The following is a 17,566-nucleotide window of genomic DNA, read 5'->3' as shown; positions in this document are numbered from 1 at the left end:
CAGTGAAGCCTTGGGAGAAGTATACGGATGTTTAGATGCCTATGGGTACTAACTATAGTCTATACGGAATGGGAATTGGACACCTCACTGCCCTTTGTGCCTTTGAAAGTTTTCCCCAAAGACATTTTGTGGTATCACTGACATCATTTAAACATTTGTGCTATTGGAACCTTTTTAAAAGCTGAGAGTATTGGCTATGCATGGGAATTTTTTTTTAAACTGCTCCCTTGAATATACTCTACTGCATCTCAGTGAATAGTTATGTCTTCTTCCTTGTGTTTTCATTATAGAAGAAACTAAGATGCCTACTCTTCTCTCCATGTACTAGAATTTCCACTAGAATTAACTGGAGTAACCTGTGTATGTAAGGGCAGAATTGATCCCTACAATTCCTAGCCTTTTGTACATCAGCATGGTGGTATGCTGAGACACTGAAATCAAAGGGAGTTGTAGTTCTGCACAGACAGGTAGAATTGGGGCTTTAGTGAGAAACTTATTAGATGATTTTTTTACCAAAGCATTCACTTCTGCAATTAAGTATGTGCTCTTTTAATAATGTTCTGATAGTTAAATGACAGAAGTACTGTAATACACATTTAGAAAAAAGTAGTCATCCCAGTGTTAAAGAAGGCAGATGTGTTTTACTATAAAAGGATGCTTTAAAAAAAAAAAAAAAAACAAATAAGCCAATCTAGATTTAAAGACTGCAGATTGAGTAGGCAAAATTTGGTATTTAGAAAAAAAACCATCTTTTTATTTGAGCTGAAAGTCACTGAGACACAATGAATCTGGAATCTCATAATGCCATTTTTATAGTCACTTTTCAGAGTAGAACCACAATTTCCACTAGCGAAGCTATACTTATTTCATGGACAGTAAATTAAGGGGCTGAAATTGTGGCTTTACGAATAAAGCTTTCAGAAGCCCTTTTGTGTCAGAATTTTCCCTCCTTACTTTGATAACTGTACCAAGACACACTATACCGGCATAAACATCTTTATGCTGATATAACTGCCCTCACTAGGAGGTTGCACCTATTTAACAAATGCAGGTATTTTACTGATTTAGTTAAATCAATGCAAAAAGTGTATGGATCCTTTGTATGGACAGTTATTTACCCTTCAAAGCAGTTGCTAATCAAAATAAATTGTAACAAGCCACTTTTATATGGCTAGGAATGATCTGTGTGACTAGAGGATTAGACTGGGACTCAGGTGACTTGAGTTCTATTCCTAGTGCTGCTGAGTAACTATAGGCAAGTCACATCACCTTGGGTTGCCTCAGTTTTCCCATCTATAAAATGGGATAATGACACTGCACTCCTTTGTAAAGGTCTTTGAGACCTACTGATGAAAAGTACTGCATATGAGCTACATATTATTATATTTATTACATATAAATTCTGTCAGTTTCCTTGACCTCTTCACTCCTTATATTGTTCTTTTCCTATTATCCTGAAGACCTTCAGTACCTCTCGGCTAGAGAAAGTTACCATATGTTCCAGTGATAGATGGTTACCATATATATATAAATATCTTCTGGAATTTATATTCTATTTTGGATTTCTGCTTTGTGAGAGGAGACAGGTTATTAGGACATAGATGAGATTTTATCCTTCTTTGTTTGCATAACCTGGCATGATCCTTATTTTAAAGCATTTAAGTGTGCTGCAGTAGTTTGTGGCTTGTTTTGCCTTATGGTATTTGTTGAAGTTTACATTTTTATTAATTTTTAATTAAAAACAATACATAGTACCAGCATTGTCAGTCATGAGTCCCCAGTGTGATGAATACAGTATAGTGACAGATGGTAAAGATTGTTGCAGGCACTCTATAGGGATAGTGGAAAATCTGCATCTAATATCTCTACCTAGAGTGGACTTCCAACAGATTGGAGCCCATCATGTGGATTATAAATATATAATTAACAATCTCTCTTTCTTGCTCCTCTTTCCTCAATGACAGTTAACCGAACCTGCTCGGTGAAAATAACAGTTCGGCTTATTTTAGTTTAATATTTGCCTAGTGGGAGACTGAGCAGGTTCATTAATCTACTTTTTGTAAGAAGATATTGATAAGAGTACACAGAGCTTTAGGAACAGTACTATAATGCCAACAGAAACTATTATATGTAGAAATGCTCCAATAGAATGACAAGCATGGAGCCATCTTATTGGTGTGGGGTGATACAGTGAGATGCAATTTAGGAAACCTAGGTTCAAGAATATGCTTGGACTCCAAGACTGCAGGCAGCAGAGATGAAACTTCATAGAAGTGTCTCATTTGATTTGCAGTGTACTATGGGAAATGAGAAAGGTAATTCAGATATATTCTAAAGCACATGACAAAAACATACACCGGACATTTATTAAGGATCTGCCCTCTAAACCTCAGGCAATGAAGAATTAAGGCTGCCATGCTGTCATAATCTGCTGTACTGGGCTATATATTAAAGAGATTGCAAGCAAGTCATTTTTCCTGAATAATATGCCTATCAGACATCCAACTGTGTGAGAGTGACCCTTCTTGCTAATGGAAGAAGCCATGCCTAGCCCTGTTCCATGAGAGGATTGGCTATTGTAATGCACAGTTTCTGAGAGAGGGACTAAAAACGAGGAAGGACTGAACAGAGAAAGGAGAGATTCTGTGGGAACACGAGTGGTTCCTAGGAGTCCAGCTCCCATCTTTGCTCTCAGGGGACTGCAAACAAACCTGACTCAGCCCATTTGGGTAGATGCCATCCTATTGATAATGGCAACAAGAAGGATTTTATAATATGTCCCAGATAGGGCCCCAGGCCACAGTTCTGAATTGAAAGTATTACATATATGAGCACAAAATCATAATTTTCTTTCTCAAAATGGTGACAGATTCTAGCCACTCATGGGATACATAAAGCAGGGACTGTAGAGAAGAGACTAGGTGAGCCCACCCTATCTTCACACTCCGTAAATCCCACACCTTGTATTGCCGGAGAAATTGCTGGACTAAAGGAGAAAAATGTTGATGCATTGATTGGTGGAGGCAACCCAAAAAGGTACAGGTGAGGCAGGCTTTCTGCGCTGACTGGTGGTCTGGGCACAGACTTTTTATTTACTTAATCCTGGCAACATGCTCAGCACTGAACAGGGCACAAAGCTAAAGACCATTGCTGTCCTGGTATGCTGTGCATCTGAAATACAAACACAAGGAAGGAAAGATGCACTGTGCAGACCAGAGGAGGGAATAACTTAGCTTGGTGATTATTATTATGGGAGTGCAACCCACGGCACCTTGTGTGCAGTCCCCAGCATCCCTGGGAACATTCTGCTTCTCTGCCTGCAGAGACTGTCATTAATGCAGCACTCCTCTGCATATCCCTTGAGCAGCTGTGGCTTTAAAAGCAACAATCTGGCCTTACATTACGGTTCAGGGCAAAGCAATTTTTTTCAACCAAGTTAGCCCATCAAGATGGGTTTTTTTAACAGTCTTACAGATCCCTAACTACACTGGCAGTAGCAGATGTCACTATAATACAGTGCATGATTCATTATCTGCTGTATTCTTTGCCATCCAGAGAGGCTACTTTTATATGGGCTTGTTTTCTGTAGGTTGAGGGGGTTGGTTAAGAGATGGAATGGAGTGAAATCAACTGGCTGCAGGATGTTGTGGCTTAAAACGCTTTCATAAAAGCAGATTCCTTCCATTATTACAAAGCTAAAGCTGCTGCATGGCCCATATTCTGTAAGTGATTTGTAGTGTACTGTACACCATGGTTTGTTTGAACCATAGCCCATGAAAGGAAAATAACCCATACTAATGCAGAAGAAAGCCCTACTGAGAATTCATCAATTTACCACATCACCAGTTCTCAGCTGTGGGTCACCATTACAAGGTGGATTACTAGAATCTGGCAAGGGATTCCAGTCAAAATTCTCAAGTTTAAAACAAATGTCAGGCTGCTTCATATTATGCTGAGAGACATGGAATGTGAAAAATCACACCCTCCTCCTACTGCTGCTCTCATCACTCCTCCCAATCCATGCCATGAGGAGCTCCAGGAAGAGAGCAGGCTTCAGGTACCATTTAAGGATAGTATAGGCTGCCTGGGCACCAGAGAAGCTGATGCACATAATTAGTTGGCTCCACACCATCCTTAAATAGTGCTACCTCTCCAACCAGAACACAGGGAGAGAGATTAGTACTCCTGTATGCAGCTCCCATTAGCACCTCAACCCAGCTTTCCTTACAGCCACCCCCTATTATCTCTGATCCATCCAATCAATCACTCCTCCGTACGTATTTTACTGTCCAACACATGTAGGAGACAAATACTATTATAGGGCTTGATCCTAATCCCATTGAAAGATTCCCATAGATTTCAATGGGCTTTGACTCAGGCCTACAGACTTCACAGGCATTTTCACAGCAAATAACTATTACCAATACTTTGTGTCCATGTGCCTATACTGCAAATGATCATTCCCCCACCACCACCAGTTTTATAATAAAAAATATTTAAAGGTAATGAAACACTAGAGAGAGAGAGAGAGAGAGAGAGAGAGACAGAGACACTATATAGACAAAAAAGAACAACATTCACTGTCTATGACAAGACATTGAACATTTAGAATCCTGTGCAGGATTGTAATATGACATTTTTACAAATTGTGATGATTGAGGCGCGTGCAAACAAAAAGAGAAGGAACGTGGGAGATGGGAATTGAGAGCAAATTCTATAAAACAGGTAAAAACAATGCCATATGTTAACATTATTTTGAAGCATTATGAATTATAGTAAAATATATTCAGTGTGATAGAGAGATCTATAAAGCTTATTCAGTTTTTTGTCACTGATGCATTTCTTTTAATATGCAAAACTACTGCTCTCTAATTTTGCCGGAAAGTGTATATAGAAGTGTCATTCTTAAATTAGAATTACATTGCTGTATCAGACATGCAAATATCAGATGGATCATTATGAAGGAATGTGCCATCTCTCTCATGGATAGCATTGATCAGAAAATTGTGATGAAAAAAAAATTTCAGTGAAAAATTGAAACAAATTTTCATAGTCAGAAAATAAGGAGAGGATGGAATCTATCTGTACTCAGGGCATTCCCCTCCCCCACTACTTCATCCCCAGTATTTTCCAATGTGTGACACTTCAGTTGTGCATCATTTTTACATATATGATACAAATGCTGGTATTAATTCTTAATCTGTCATATTACATACATTTTTTACAAACATAGGTGTAGAGGTTTTTTTAATCTTTGCCAGTCTTTGTGATAAGAAAATATAAAATAATGCAGCATCACAAGTGATAAGTAGTATCTTCATCTGTAACGGATGTTAAGAAAACTGTGTCCTATGAGATCTGTATGTTTTCCCAAAAGCATCCTTGTCTGGTATCCCATTTTTCACCTGTTGCCAGAATAGCAGTCTGTGGTTTACATTATGTACAGTACAACTTCATGGTTGTTTGAAGCTGCTGTCACTTATAAGTGACATCTCTGCTTACCTCAGGAATGGTTTTGTATACTCCAGAAGGAGTTTGCATCCAACTCTCCTCAGTTAGAAGAGAGTTTAGTCCAATGCAGATGAGGGACGTAAAAAAGTTGAAAGTGCCATGGAGATCCTCATTTATATTATTATTTATTGCTCAGTACCATAAAAATGCACAACACTTAATGATGCAGATAAAGATTGTACATAAGCATGTCTAAGGTTTCTGAGGCAGAAAAAGTAAACTAGTTGGACATGAGAAAGTGAGATGAAGATGCCCTTTTAATAATTCAGTGTTGTTTCTTTTATCTGTGCTGGAAGTTTGTTCAATGCCAGACAGAATGTTTGAACTGTTGACATAGATCTGTGGTTCTAGCCTTTTCAAGAGACTGGACAAATTCCATATCTATAAACATGTAAACAATTATTGCCATTTGCATCTGTGTTTGTGCCGATCTCTGCTCTGTTTGTTTCTCTTACTCTGTGTTTCTGTAAACAGGCTATAGATGCTAAAATAAGTACCTTGGGAATTCCATAGAGCAGCCTTTTCCCAAAAAAGAACACACAATGAACAAGTTAGAAACACATGTGAGCCACATTCCACCCTACATTACATGCACATGACTCCTCACTATATACAAAGTTCTTAGGTCCATCCTGACTTGCCCAGGTTAAAGTACACAACTATGGAACCAATTTTATATCTCGGATACACATGGGGAGTTAAAGGGAGATTCATGCTTGTCTCTGACATAGAGTATTTTGCCCATTTATGTCAAATTGGTAGGTTCTGGGTTGGCAGTGTGTAAAGAAGCCTACATCAGCCCCGGTGCTGAAATGGCTTATACCACAAACATTCGTTCTTCCCAAAGGGCAATTCTGACCTTAGGTTTTAGAAATGTGATTAGACTCTTTGACGTGCTATACAAATAGCAAAAAGATGCTTTAATTCTTTTGTATTCTTTTAGAGCTATGAAGAAATCATTTTGTTTTAAAATATAGAAGATTACAGATACAAAACTCTGTCACACTCCAGCTTCTTTGCGCTGGTTTAGTAAGGTGAAGCAGCTGTAAACTGAGTTTAACTGACTAGTTATATGAGGCTTATGGCTGCTTTGCATTTCTGGAGCAGGGGAAAGCAGCCAGAACAAACCAGTGAGCCTGGCCCAGTATGTGTATTGTCCTACTGAATTAAAAAGGACAGCAAAAGACTAGGAAGCCAATGAAGCAAAGTAAATAGTTTTTTTCTTAAAATTTTATTCCTTGTTTATTTAAAAACTTGCTCAGCCTCAAATTACGCACACATCTAACTAGTTGCCTAGTATTCTCTTTGCAGTTTTCAGAAAATTAGTCTGTACAATTCAGAAGGTCTTCCTTTTCTCTTGAATTGATTTTACAGTTCTTTGAAGAGCGAGATATTTCTATTTTTGATACTTAGTGCAGTTCTGTTTTTGAGGACCACAGACACACACACGCACCCTCCTAAGTATAGTATTTATTTGGCTGAAAGTACATTGGCATTTTCTAAATAAAGGGCTTGTATGGAATTATAGCAGTACCTGCTCATGCTGAGGACACAAAAGTCCAATTTCTATTTGTAGTGGTGTGAGTAAGTGGCCATGAAAATTTGCTGCAAGTAGGAAACTAGCCTGCAAGGATTCAGCCTAATTAGAGTGGAATTGTTTATGGGTTTTGAAATATACAGTTTACTCTCTTTTTATTTTTCTTTTTTAAAGAGGCCTGTAAGAATCTCTTACTTTAAAAAAATTAAGTGAATGTTTATGCCTTTTGGAGTCAAATTACAGAATAATCTTTAGCATATTTACCCATTAGTCTACAAATCATAACAATCCTTAGCTCTTGTTTTTCACTTGTAGATCTCAAAGCGCTTTACAAAGAAATGGTCGATTTTTGTAGTTGAAGAGAAAATGTAGTTTGTTTGTTTCTGACAATCAATTATTTGTCTTTTTCATACATGATACAGCCTCCCTGGATCATGCACAAGGCCTCTAGCCTGTCCATATTTAAATCCCTCTTGTAGACCCACTTCAGCTGCACTTCCTAACAGTGACTCAAGTTGACATCTATGTAAATTGCTCACTGTCATAACCCTAACTTGTCTCTAATTGTCTCTGTCCTTTGAGCTCCTCTGAGCCGGGACCATCCCTCTTGATTATTTGGAAACCCCATAGCACATAATAAGCATAACCATAAATCATTAATATTATTATAATGTGGGGAGGTGTATGTGAATGACCTAAGGTCATAGCTAAGTGCTTCCTAAGGGCCAAATGGTCAGTGGCACTACTTATGAGAGTAAGGTGATCTTATAGTTTGGCTATAAAGTATTTTCATGAGCAAAATCAAAATGTCGACATTTTATGTGATATTTTGGGCCTTGTTGCCAGAAACTGATACAGCATGCAGAGTAATAAATATTTGCTTATCCTTCTTCCCATATATTTTTCTTTTGCAGGTTACAAAAGCCATCCCCAGTTGTCCAGGACAAATGACTCTTCACATCAAACCTCTCCTGGTGTGTGGGGGCGATGGATTTACTCATTCCAACTTTGACGGGTGCATAGATTCTGCCATATGTATTGTCGAGGCTTTAAAGACTAATTTATAAAGCGGTCTACATATAGTTTTAGTTCTATGGTGAATTTTACCATGATGTTAAATTTCAGTGTATTGTTGACCTGATTGGCCTACATTTTGCATTAGAAAAAAAACATCAAAAATTGCTTATATCTGTTTGAATGGAAATAAATTTTGAGGACCCTGGTGCGTATTTTGCTGTTCTACTATAAAGGAAACTCTTCTGATGGCCTGATTCCACTATCTTTTTGCCCATTGATTTCATCTGGTATTACAAGCTGAAAGGGTAAAAGATGCTTTTGAAATGTCATATTGGGCAATGCAGTACCTTTAAGAAGTCCCCTAGGAATTTTACCCTAGGAATGCACACTATTGTCAGCTCTTGATCTTTGCCCAAAACTCTCAATGAGACCCGTGAGCACAGGTGCTGGAACTGGGGGTGCTGCAGAACCCCTGGCATGACATGATTTCCATTATAAACAGGGTTTACAATTTGGTCCAGTGGCTCTCAGCACCCCCTCTATAGAAATTGTTCCAGCACCCCTCTCACTGGGAACCCAACACACAGAACCAGTATAATAAGTGGCTGTAACAGTTACAAGTACACTTTTCAGATGTGGTTGCCAAAAGTTGGCCTGTTAAATCCATAATTAGATACCTAAATAAGTGTCCTTTTTCCCCAGAGGTACTGAGTACCCAGCAGCCCCCAGTGAAGTCAGCAAGACTCCTAGATGCTTAGTATTTTTGAAAAATCAGACCATTTATTTAAGTGCCTAAGCTGTCTTGGGAGCCTAACTTTAGGCACCCGTGTTTGAAAATCTTGGCCTACATCAAGTTCTTCAGGAGCTATATAGTACATATTCAGAGTAAAATCCTGTCCTTACTCTCTGAGATCATGGAGATGACAGAATAGAGTAATATCACCACCTAGTATGTCCCCCAGATTAACTAATGTGAACCAGGCCCCCTCCCCCACCTCTCAGAGGGACCCTACCACCATCAGGGGAGGGAGGGAACACACACCCTACAACAACAATTACAAACCATCCAGCACCAAGAAGCTGGTGGGGCATCACGGGGGGATGGCCCGGCCTGCATGCTGTGGCAAGAGCCAACACATTAGATTGGGACCCAGGCCAGCCCTGCAGGACAGGAGCTGCTGTGGGGTGAACATGGAGGAGGCTCACTCTCCAACACCCCTAGGGGCAGGACCTGACATCCCACACCCCACTGGGGGAACACACACAGCTCCAGTTGCCATACTGCATAGGGCCCCGAAGTTTGTTCACCCAGCACTGCCCCAAACCATCCAACATACATTTGATAGGTCCTCCTGGTGCAGAGTGGGTAAGGTTGATCATTGGGGCTCTGGAGAACGTGGGGTGGGACACATCTTACTGCTTTTCTAAAAAGCAGCAGAATGTACTCACTGCCCAGAGCCAGCTGCATTACCCACTGGGCTAGTCGAGGGTCTGACTGCGTCTCCAAGGCAAAAGATCACGTCTGTGGGGCTACAGTGTGCCAGCCAGGATAGTTACTGCCTGCACGTCCCCACCACTGTTCCCGTCCCTGTCCCCCACACTGTCTTACGTTGCAGTCCTACCATGCAAGCAAACAGTGGCTCCCTCTCCCCTCACTACCACACTTGTGCAGCACAGGGTTGGGCCCAAATGTAATAGAAAATCCAATATACAGTGCAAGATGACTGGTAACATTATTTACTTAATTAGATCATAATCTGTGCTCTGGGGTTATCTGTTTTTTGTGTTTCTTAGGAGGTATATTTATCTTTATTACTAGTCAAGTAACACTGGCTTTAAATTCAGAAGATGTTACTGACAGCTTTCTGCAAGCTCAGAGAAAGATTTATTTATTTGCTTCTAGAGCTGAAGTACCAATAAAATGTGTTGTCTATCCTAAAAGTGGTGCAACCAGAAATAAACAGCCTGTACCTCTGAAAGGAAGAAAGAAGAGAGAGTGCTAGAAAGAATAGGTGGACATACGAATGTATATTTCTCATGTCACTAGATTTGTTATCTCATAGTATTTTCTAATATATACTTTTGCATCTGGGCTGTAACACTGAGTTGTAACACAAAGTTAACATCAGTGAATTTAACTAACACACCTATCCCATTGCTGGACCAGAAAATAGATGCACTTAAAATAGTTCAATATTTACCAGATTAGTGGTTCAGCGAATAATGCATCATGCCTCAGTTCTTTGACCCTTTGCTGCCTGAAGAGAAATTGATCCTTCACCTCTTAAACAGGGTGCACTCTAGTGACTATAGAAAAGGTACAGGAGAAGCAACTCTAGAAGAATTTGCCATTGCTTTAGTGGATAACAAATGCAAAGAAAAAGTGTATAAAAGGACTTCACATGAGCATAATTACATAACAGTGGAATAACAGGAATAAAACTGTGATGGCTTTCCAGGTTCAGATTTACAGTAGCTAGACCAAAAACATTAAATCTAGGGCTGTCAAGCGATTAAAAAAATTAATCGCGATTAATTGCACGATTAAAAAATTAATCATGTGATGCATTGCTCTTTTAAACAATAATAGAATACCATTTATTTAAATATTTTTGGATGTTTTCTACATTTTCAAATATATTGATTTCAATTACAGAATACAAAGTGTACAGTGCTCGCTTTATATTTATTTTTGATTACAAGTATTTGAACTGTAAAAAAACAAAAGAAATTGTATTTTTCAATTCACCTAATACTGTAGTGAAATCTCTTTATCATGAAAGTTGAACTTACAAATGTAGAATTATGTAAAAAAAAAAAACCTGCATTCAAAAATAAAACAATGTAATATTTTAGAGCAGAGGTGGGCAAACTACATATGGCTCGCAGGACCCTCCTGCGCACCTGGCCTGGGAGGCTAGCCCCCAGCCCCTCCCCTGCGGTTCGCCCTCCCCCGCAGCCTCAGCTTGCCCCGCCACCAAAGCGATGCTCAGGGCGGCAGGGCTGCGAGCTCCTGGGGCAGTGCCCGGCCTGACCCGGTGGTCTGTGCAGCGCAGTGCATGGCTGTAGCACCACCAGCCGCCGGTGCTCCAGGCAGCACAGTAAGGGGGAACGGAATTTCGGGGTGGTGGTATCGATAGGGGTCAGGGCGGTCACAGGACTGGCTCTACAGTTTTCTCTGCCCCAAGCAACACACTGAATTGCCGCAGCGGGCGGCGGGGGCAGTCCGTGTGCCTTTAGGGCGGCAGGCACGTTTACGCAGCGGCGGCAATTCAGTGGCAACTTCTATATTTAGCTGAAGCCACTGCAGACAGCTAAATATAGAAGCTGCTGCCGAATTGCCGCCACTACGGAAACGCACGTGCCACCCTAAGGGCACACGGACTGCCCCCGCCGCCTGCGGCAGCAAATTGGCGTGCTGCTGGGGGCAAAACAACAGGGACTGCTGCCCCAAGCACCAGCTTGGAATGCTGGCGCCTGGAGCCAGCCCTGGGCAGTCATAGGGCAGGGAACAGGGGAGTTGAATGGCAGCAAGGGTCCCAGGAAGTAGGGGGAGTTGGATGGGGTGGTGGGGGGCAGTCAGAGGCAGGGCTTCTGGGGGCGGTCAAGGGACAGGGAGTGGGGGGGGTGGATGGGGCAGCGGTCCCGGGGGACCGTCAGGGAACAGGGAGGTTTGGATGGGACAGGAGTCCCAGGGGTGGGCCATCAGGGGGCTAGAAGCGGGGGGGAGCAGATGGCGGGGGCGGGCCACACCCCCCTCCCCTAACCAACCCTCCATACAACTTCCAAAACCTGATGTGGCCCTCAAGTCAAAAAGTTTGCCCGCCCCTGTTTTAGAACCTGAAAGTCCACTCAGTCATACTTCTTGTTCAGCCAATCACTCAGACAAACACGTTTGTTTACATTTGCAGAAGATGCAGCTGCCCTCTTCTTATTTACAATGTTACCAGAAAGTGAGAACAGGTATTTGCATGGCACTTTTGTAGCAGGCATTGCAAGATATTTACGTGCCAGATATTCTAAACATTCATATGCCCCTTCATGCTTCAGCCACCATTTCAGAGGAAATGCTTCCATGCTGATGATGCTCGTTAAAAAAATTATGCGTTAATTAATTACATTTGTGATTGAACTCCATGGGGGAGAATTGTATGTCCCCATCTCTGTTTTACCCACATTCTGCAATATATTTCATGTTATAACAGTCTTTGATGATGACCCAGCACGTTGTTCGTTTTAAGAACGCTTTCACTGCAGATTTGACAAAATGCAAAGAAGGTACCAATGTGAGATTTCTTAAGATAGCTAGAGCACTTGACACTGTCCTGCTGACAAAGTTACCACCTCTTGGTGGGAGTGGTTTGGGCTGTAAGGTGCGCAGTGTAGATATAGCATAAGTCATATTTAGCAATTTGGAAGTATTAGGTATTCTTCTGGTTTGCAGCCAGGAAAAAAATGTCACTCTCAGAGCAGACAAAGTGGGTGAGGTAATATCGTTTACTGCACCAACTTCTGTTGGTGATACAGACAAGTTTTTGAGCCACATAGAGCTCTTCTTCAAGTCTAGGAAAGGCACTCCCAGTGTCACGGCAAAGTGGAATAGATTGTTTAGCATATTGTAAGGGACAATTCAAAGTAGAGTGGCCTTTTAACACCTCTGCAGTCATAGAACAGTTGGGGGATGGAGAGTGCACATCTATATATGAGTAGTTAGTATATATTTTAAGAGGCCACTCTTCCTACTGTTATTACCTCACGCACCTTGTCTCTCAAATATCCTGGGCCTGACACCACTACAGTTGCACTGCATACTCTCAAGCCAAGCCTATACTATAATATAAATTTACATCAGTATAATGATGTTGCTCAGGGTGTGAAAACTCCACATCTCTGAGTGACACAGTTATACTGACCTAAAGCCAGGTGTAGACAGTGCTATGTCAACAGGAGGTCTTCTGCTGTTGACCTAGCTACTGCCTCTCAGAGAGGTGGATTATCTACACCGACAGAAGCAGCTCTCCCATCAGCGTAGTAGTGTCTACACTGAAGCACTGCAGCAGCACAGGCACAGCTGTGCCACTGCTGTGTTTTAGGTGTAGACCTGCCCTCAGATATTACATATCTCACATATTAGCCATGTGTCCAAGAAGTTACTACCATTCAGACTGCTTTTTAATAAAACCCTGCATCTTTTGGGGGTATCTGAAAGCTCTGACAAGAAGCCAAAATCTAATACAACGATGTCCATTATTAATGTTACATTTGAAGTTACACTAAACAAACATTTTCTTAAACGTTAGCTTTTATGAAGTACCTAAGTATGCGTCATAGCACTTCTGCTTTTAATGTCAAATCCTTTCTATTCTGTATATCTATTTAAACAAACACGTGCAGCACTGTACAAATCACAAAGGAAGCCAGACTTCAAATGGTCCATGTTGCTTAAAAGACCATTGAGACCAAGCTGTGGAACTCTCCTAGTAAAACCATTGCCGGGAATAGTGGAAAGTGTTATAAATGTACCCATGTCACTCTTGGAGGAGCAATGCATGGACACAATTCTTCCAATTCCAAACAAGAACCATAAAAAAAAATAATCAGAGCAGCTGCAAAACACTGATCACGTTTGAAATAAAATGTATTCAAGTGAGAAATGGATTTAGTTGTTGCTTGATTTAATACACACTGGCTAATAAGCACAGTCTTAGTTGAAATGAACCTTTGTGATGCAGCATTGAAGAAGCTTTATTAATAAACCATCTCCTCACAGGTCCTGCTCAGGGGCAGAGGATGACAAATCATAGTAATTGAGTAGTATATTTTACCTTTGATATTTCTGAAGGGAGAAAGAAGTCTTGGAAAAAATAGGAAGAATTTTACCAATATATTGTGTCTACTGAAAAATAGTTCATCATTGAGATACTACTGATCCTTATTCTGATACCTCAGTGTAAATCCAGATTAACTTAACTAAATGCAATGGGGGATATCAAAATCAATTAAATTGACTCAAGATTTACGCTCATGTTTCTCATATCAAAATCTGTCCTGCTGTCTCTTATGAACAGTGCAGCCAGGCTTCACATTCTGTCTGTTGGAGTTAGTGGTAGACTTTCAACTTAAACAGCTGCCTCTTGTCAGAATAAAAGCTGCAATTCAACAGCCATGGATTCAGTGAATCAGAAAAAGACACAAAAATCAGTATTCTTACTTCATTCATCCATGCTCCTCATATTGACTTCTGAGAATTCACAAACTTAATGGGGTGTCTTTCTGCAGACTTGCCTGGAACAAAGTCTCTCAGAGCTGTGATTCAGATTTCTGTAATTTACACCCTTCCAGTTCTTTGTCCTTCTCATGGGGCAAATACTGTGACAAGCAACTATGCCCTGCAGGGCAATGATCCCAGCCTGGAAATACTGTTCTGCAATTCAGTCAGGGTACATTCTCTCTTCAGAACAGGAATTCCTTAGAATTTATTTTCTCCATTAGACTATGATATCACTAGAAATCAAGAGCAATATAACATGGTTGTTAAAATTGACTTTGATTGAACTATATGAATGGCTTATTTGAAGTCCAATTTCTTTAAAAGCGGAGAGATTTTGAATTGGATGGTTTTAACTGAGGAAGAAAATCACTATCTCAAGGAGGAATATAAATCCATTCACCCTTCACTTTTTTTTAAACATAATTTGTCATATCAACTTTAATTACCAAAGCCATTTGTTTTAACAAGGGCTTTTATCCCTCACAGCCCATCTCCTTTCTCATCCTGTATTGAAGCCACATAATGCTGAATTTGTGACCTGTCAATAGTTTCCTCTGCAACAGACCACGGAGTCATAAACACAAGATAATGACTTCACTGCAGATTCAAGCAGAAAGAAAAACCAGCCTGCAAGGGGAAATGCCCTAATTAGAAAGCACATCTTTCATAGTAGTAAAAGGAATACAGGAAAAGTAAGTGCCCCACTCTGTGTTCCTTGAGCACCCAGTTGAATTTATAAGAGGCTTGAGTGAGCAAAGAATGCAGGATGCCTCATGTACCTGTAAGCCTGTTCTCACTCAACTATGCTGTCCTTTCAATTTCATTTTAGGCAAGCCCCTTTTTAAAGGAATCTTTGTGAAGAATGTTATGGAGTGAATGCAGTTACTCAGAATTTGATTGAGTAAACCACATTTATACATTTATATATTTAGAACCAGCTGTGTCATTAAATCTCCAGTAAAATACCAAAATCCAGGCTCTGATGCTTGGAAGAAATAGAGAGAGAGCGCTATATTTACTTTGTATCACCATGAACAAATGTAGGTATTTTCCCTTCCTTTATAAAATTGTTTGCCCTAGAATTCTTGTGAGACTCAGCAGTCACTTCTGACTAGGATCAGCTGTACATATATCAGTTACATGTAGCTGGCAAGCAAAAATTTTGCACTGTTGAAGGAAGATGGTTGCTGTGTAAAGCTGTTCTTAGAAATTAAGCCACAGAGAAAGTGCAGAGAACAGGACTGTCCTCAGACAATAATATTGTGTGGAATTGCCAGGTAAGCAATGATGCATGGTGAGGGTTGGGTTGAACTCTGATAACTGCATACCTCTAGTGTGTTGTATGACAAGGCCACATACTTCCGGGACTGGATAAAGTGTAGTTGTCATAGTTTTGGAGAGGGGGGGAAGTCTATTTTGGTGGGGAAAGGTATTTTTTATTTTTATGTATAAACAAAAAGAAACAAAGTAGTTGTATCTATAGATAATTGTCATTAATGGTAGTGTTCATTCTAGTCAGTTAATGAAATTTGAAGTCTTTGGCCCATCTAAGATCCTAAAGCTCAGGTAGCTTTTATCACAATGTGTAAATCAAAGTCTCAATCATGCAGAGACATACATGCTTAACTTTACATGTGTGTAGACATCAGTGAATCTAGTCACACGTACAGGTCTTCATGGGACTGTGACCTATGTTACCACTCAGGCTGTTCAAGTAGTCTGTATTGCAGCATCTGCTTAGTGGTGTCTCAAATTACATGATCATACCACATTGCAGTAAGATGGTTGCTCTTACCAAGAGTCAACAACATGTACTGTTACAGGCATATTGAAAACAATCACAACCTGAAAACAGTCCTGAACATGAATTTTGAATATACAGCATGTCTTTGAATCTTGTACTCCTCTGCACATGTAAAACTGAGGAAGCACAGAGCCACAAAACTGCTCTCCCCTTTCCGAGTCATTGTTTTTGGCCTCTTTGGGAGACAGGGCCAGTGCCGAAGCAGAACAGCCAGGCATCATGAGAGATACTTCTAATAGAAGGCTGAGATTGGCAGGAACATCAGGGGCAATTCAGACAGCTGGACCTGTCTGCACTTCCCTCCTCTCTAGATCCTACACTGACTGCACTTGCTTCTTATTTCTTGTCTCTGCTACATAGCCATTGGTTGACCATGCCTTCTTACATGGTAAGTTTTACTGCTGCATGTAGGGAATACCATGTAAAGTCACATGTTGCTTAGACACCTCTACCTTGTTTCTTGCAATGTACCCACAATAATGCAGCTATTGTTGTGGGTACATTGCACCCACAACAATTGTACCACAAAGAGTAAGTGTGGCTACACTATAGGGGAAGGATACTACCACATAGTTGTCTCTCTCCTCTTTGTAACCCTTAGCCCCTTTCTGATGATGTCTGCTTCCATCCCCACTCTGCAATGGAGAGGAGCAGATGGCTATCATTTAGTAAATACATTTTTAAGAAGCTAAAAACCAAATTCTGATGTCATACAACCATTCACAACTCCTGTTGACTTCAGGGACTCAAAGGTATGAGTGGCAGGGTGCAAAATCTTTTCAATAAAATTGAAAATCCTGAAACTCAACATTTTTGCATGTTGTTAAGAACTGTAAAACAGGCTTATTTTGGTGGAAAATTTTGCTATGATAGGCACATTTCTTAGCAAAAAGGGAAGTGCTTCCTTTTACAAATGGGACCCTTTGTCCAAGTGAGAATGGATTTGAAGAGACAGGCTAGCATTTGCTTTTTCATTTATTTTTGATTGGAAAAGAGCCATCTCATTGAAACTACAACTAAAGCCAAATCTGAAATGGTTAAATGCAGAACATTTTGTACAAAATCCTGGAAACCAGAAACTGAGAAGATAATACAGCTCTGACTGCAACTACTGTGGTTTTTCCTTTGTGAGAGTGAGACCTAGTATTTTGAAAATCTCAACTATAAAGAGTAAATAATTAAGATTAAGATTACTAATTGTGGTAGCAATGCCTTGTATCAGAGACAGACTAGAATACTGCAAGCCAAAGACAGATAAGGGGAAATGAGTATGACCCCATCCTTCCAGCAATCCAATGACTATGTCATTGTTAGACCTCAAAATATCTGATAATATAAAAGACAGATTTTTTAAGGCCAGAAGGGATTATTCTAATCATCTAGTCTGACCTTGCGTCATGACTGGTCCCATGTTCTGACTTGCAAT

The 17,566-nt window shown here is 40.4% G+C and overlaps 1 protein-coding gene across 3 annotated transcripts in view; it reads left to right on the top strand.

The window, feature by feature from the left end:
* Positions 1–8,270, top strand: part of RNLS (renalase, FAD dependent amine oxidase) — a 123,051-nt gene extending 114,781 nt beyond the window's left edge. For all 3 annotated transcript variants that reach the window (XM_050959636.1, XM_050959634.1, XM_050959635.1), the window contains one exon: positions 7,963–8,270. In XM_050959636.1, the coding sequence (XP_050815593.1) occupies positions 7,963–8,115 (153 nt within the window). In that variant the 3' untranslated portion in view covers positions 8,116–8,270. The remainder of the gene's footprint in view (positions 1–7,962) is intronic.
* Positions 8,271–17,566: the final 9,296 nt, after the last annotated feature.

Source organism: Gopherus flavomarginatus, chromosome 6 (genome assembly GCF_025201925.1).
Source record: "Gopherus flavomarginatus isolate rGopFla2 chromosome 6, rGopFla2.mat.asm, whole genome shotgun sequence".
Classification (NCBI taxonomy): Eukaryota; Metazoa; Chordata; order Testudines; family Testudinidae; genus Gopherus; species Gopherus flavomarginatus.
Note: the sequence above shows the minus strand (reverse complement) of the source record. Positions and strands in the feature narration are given on the sequence as shown.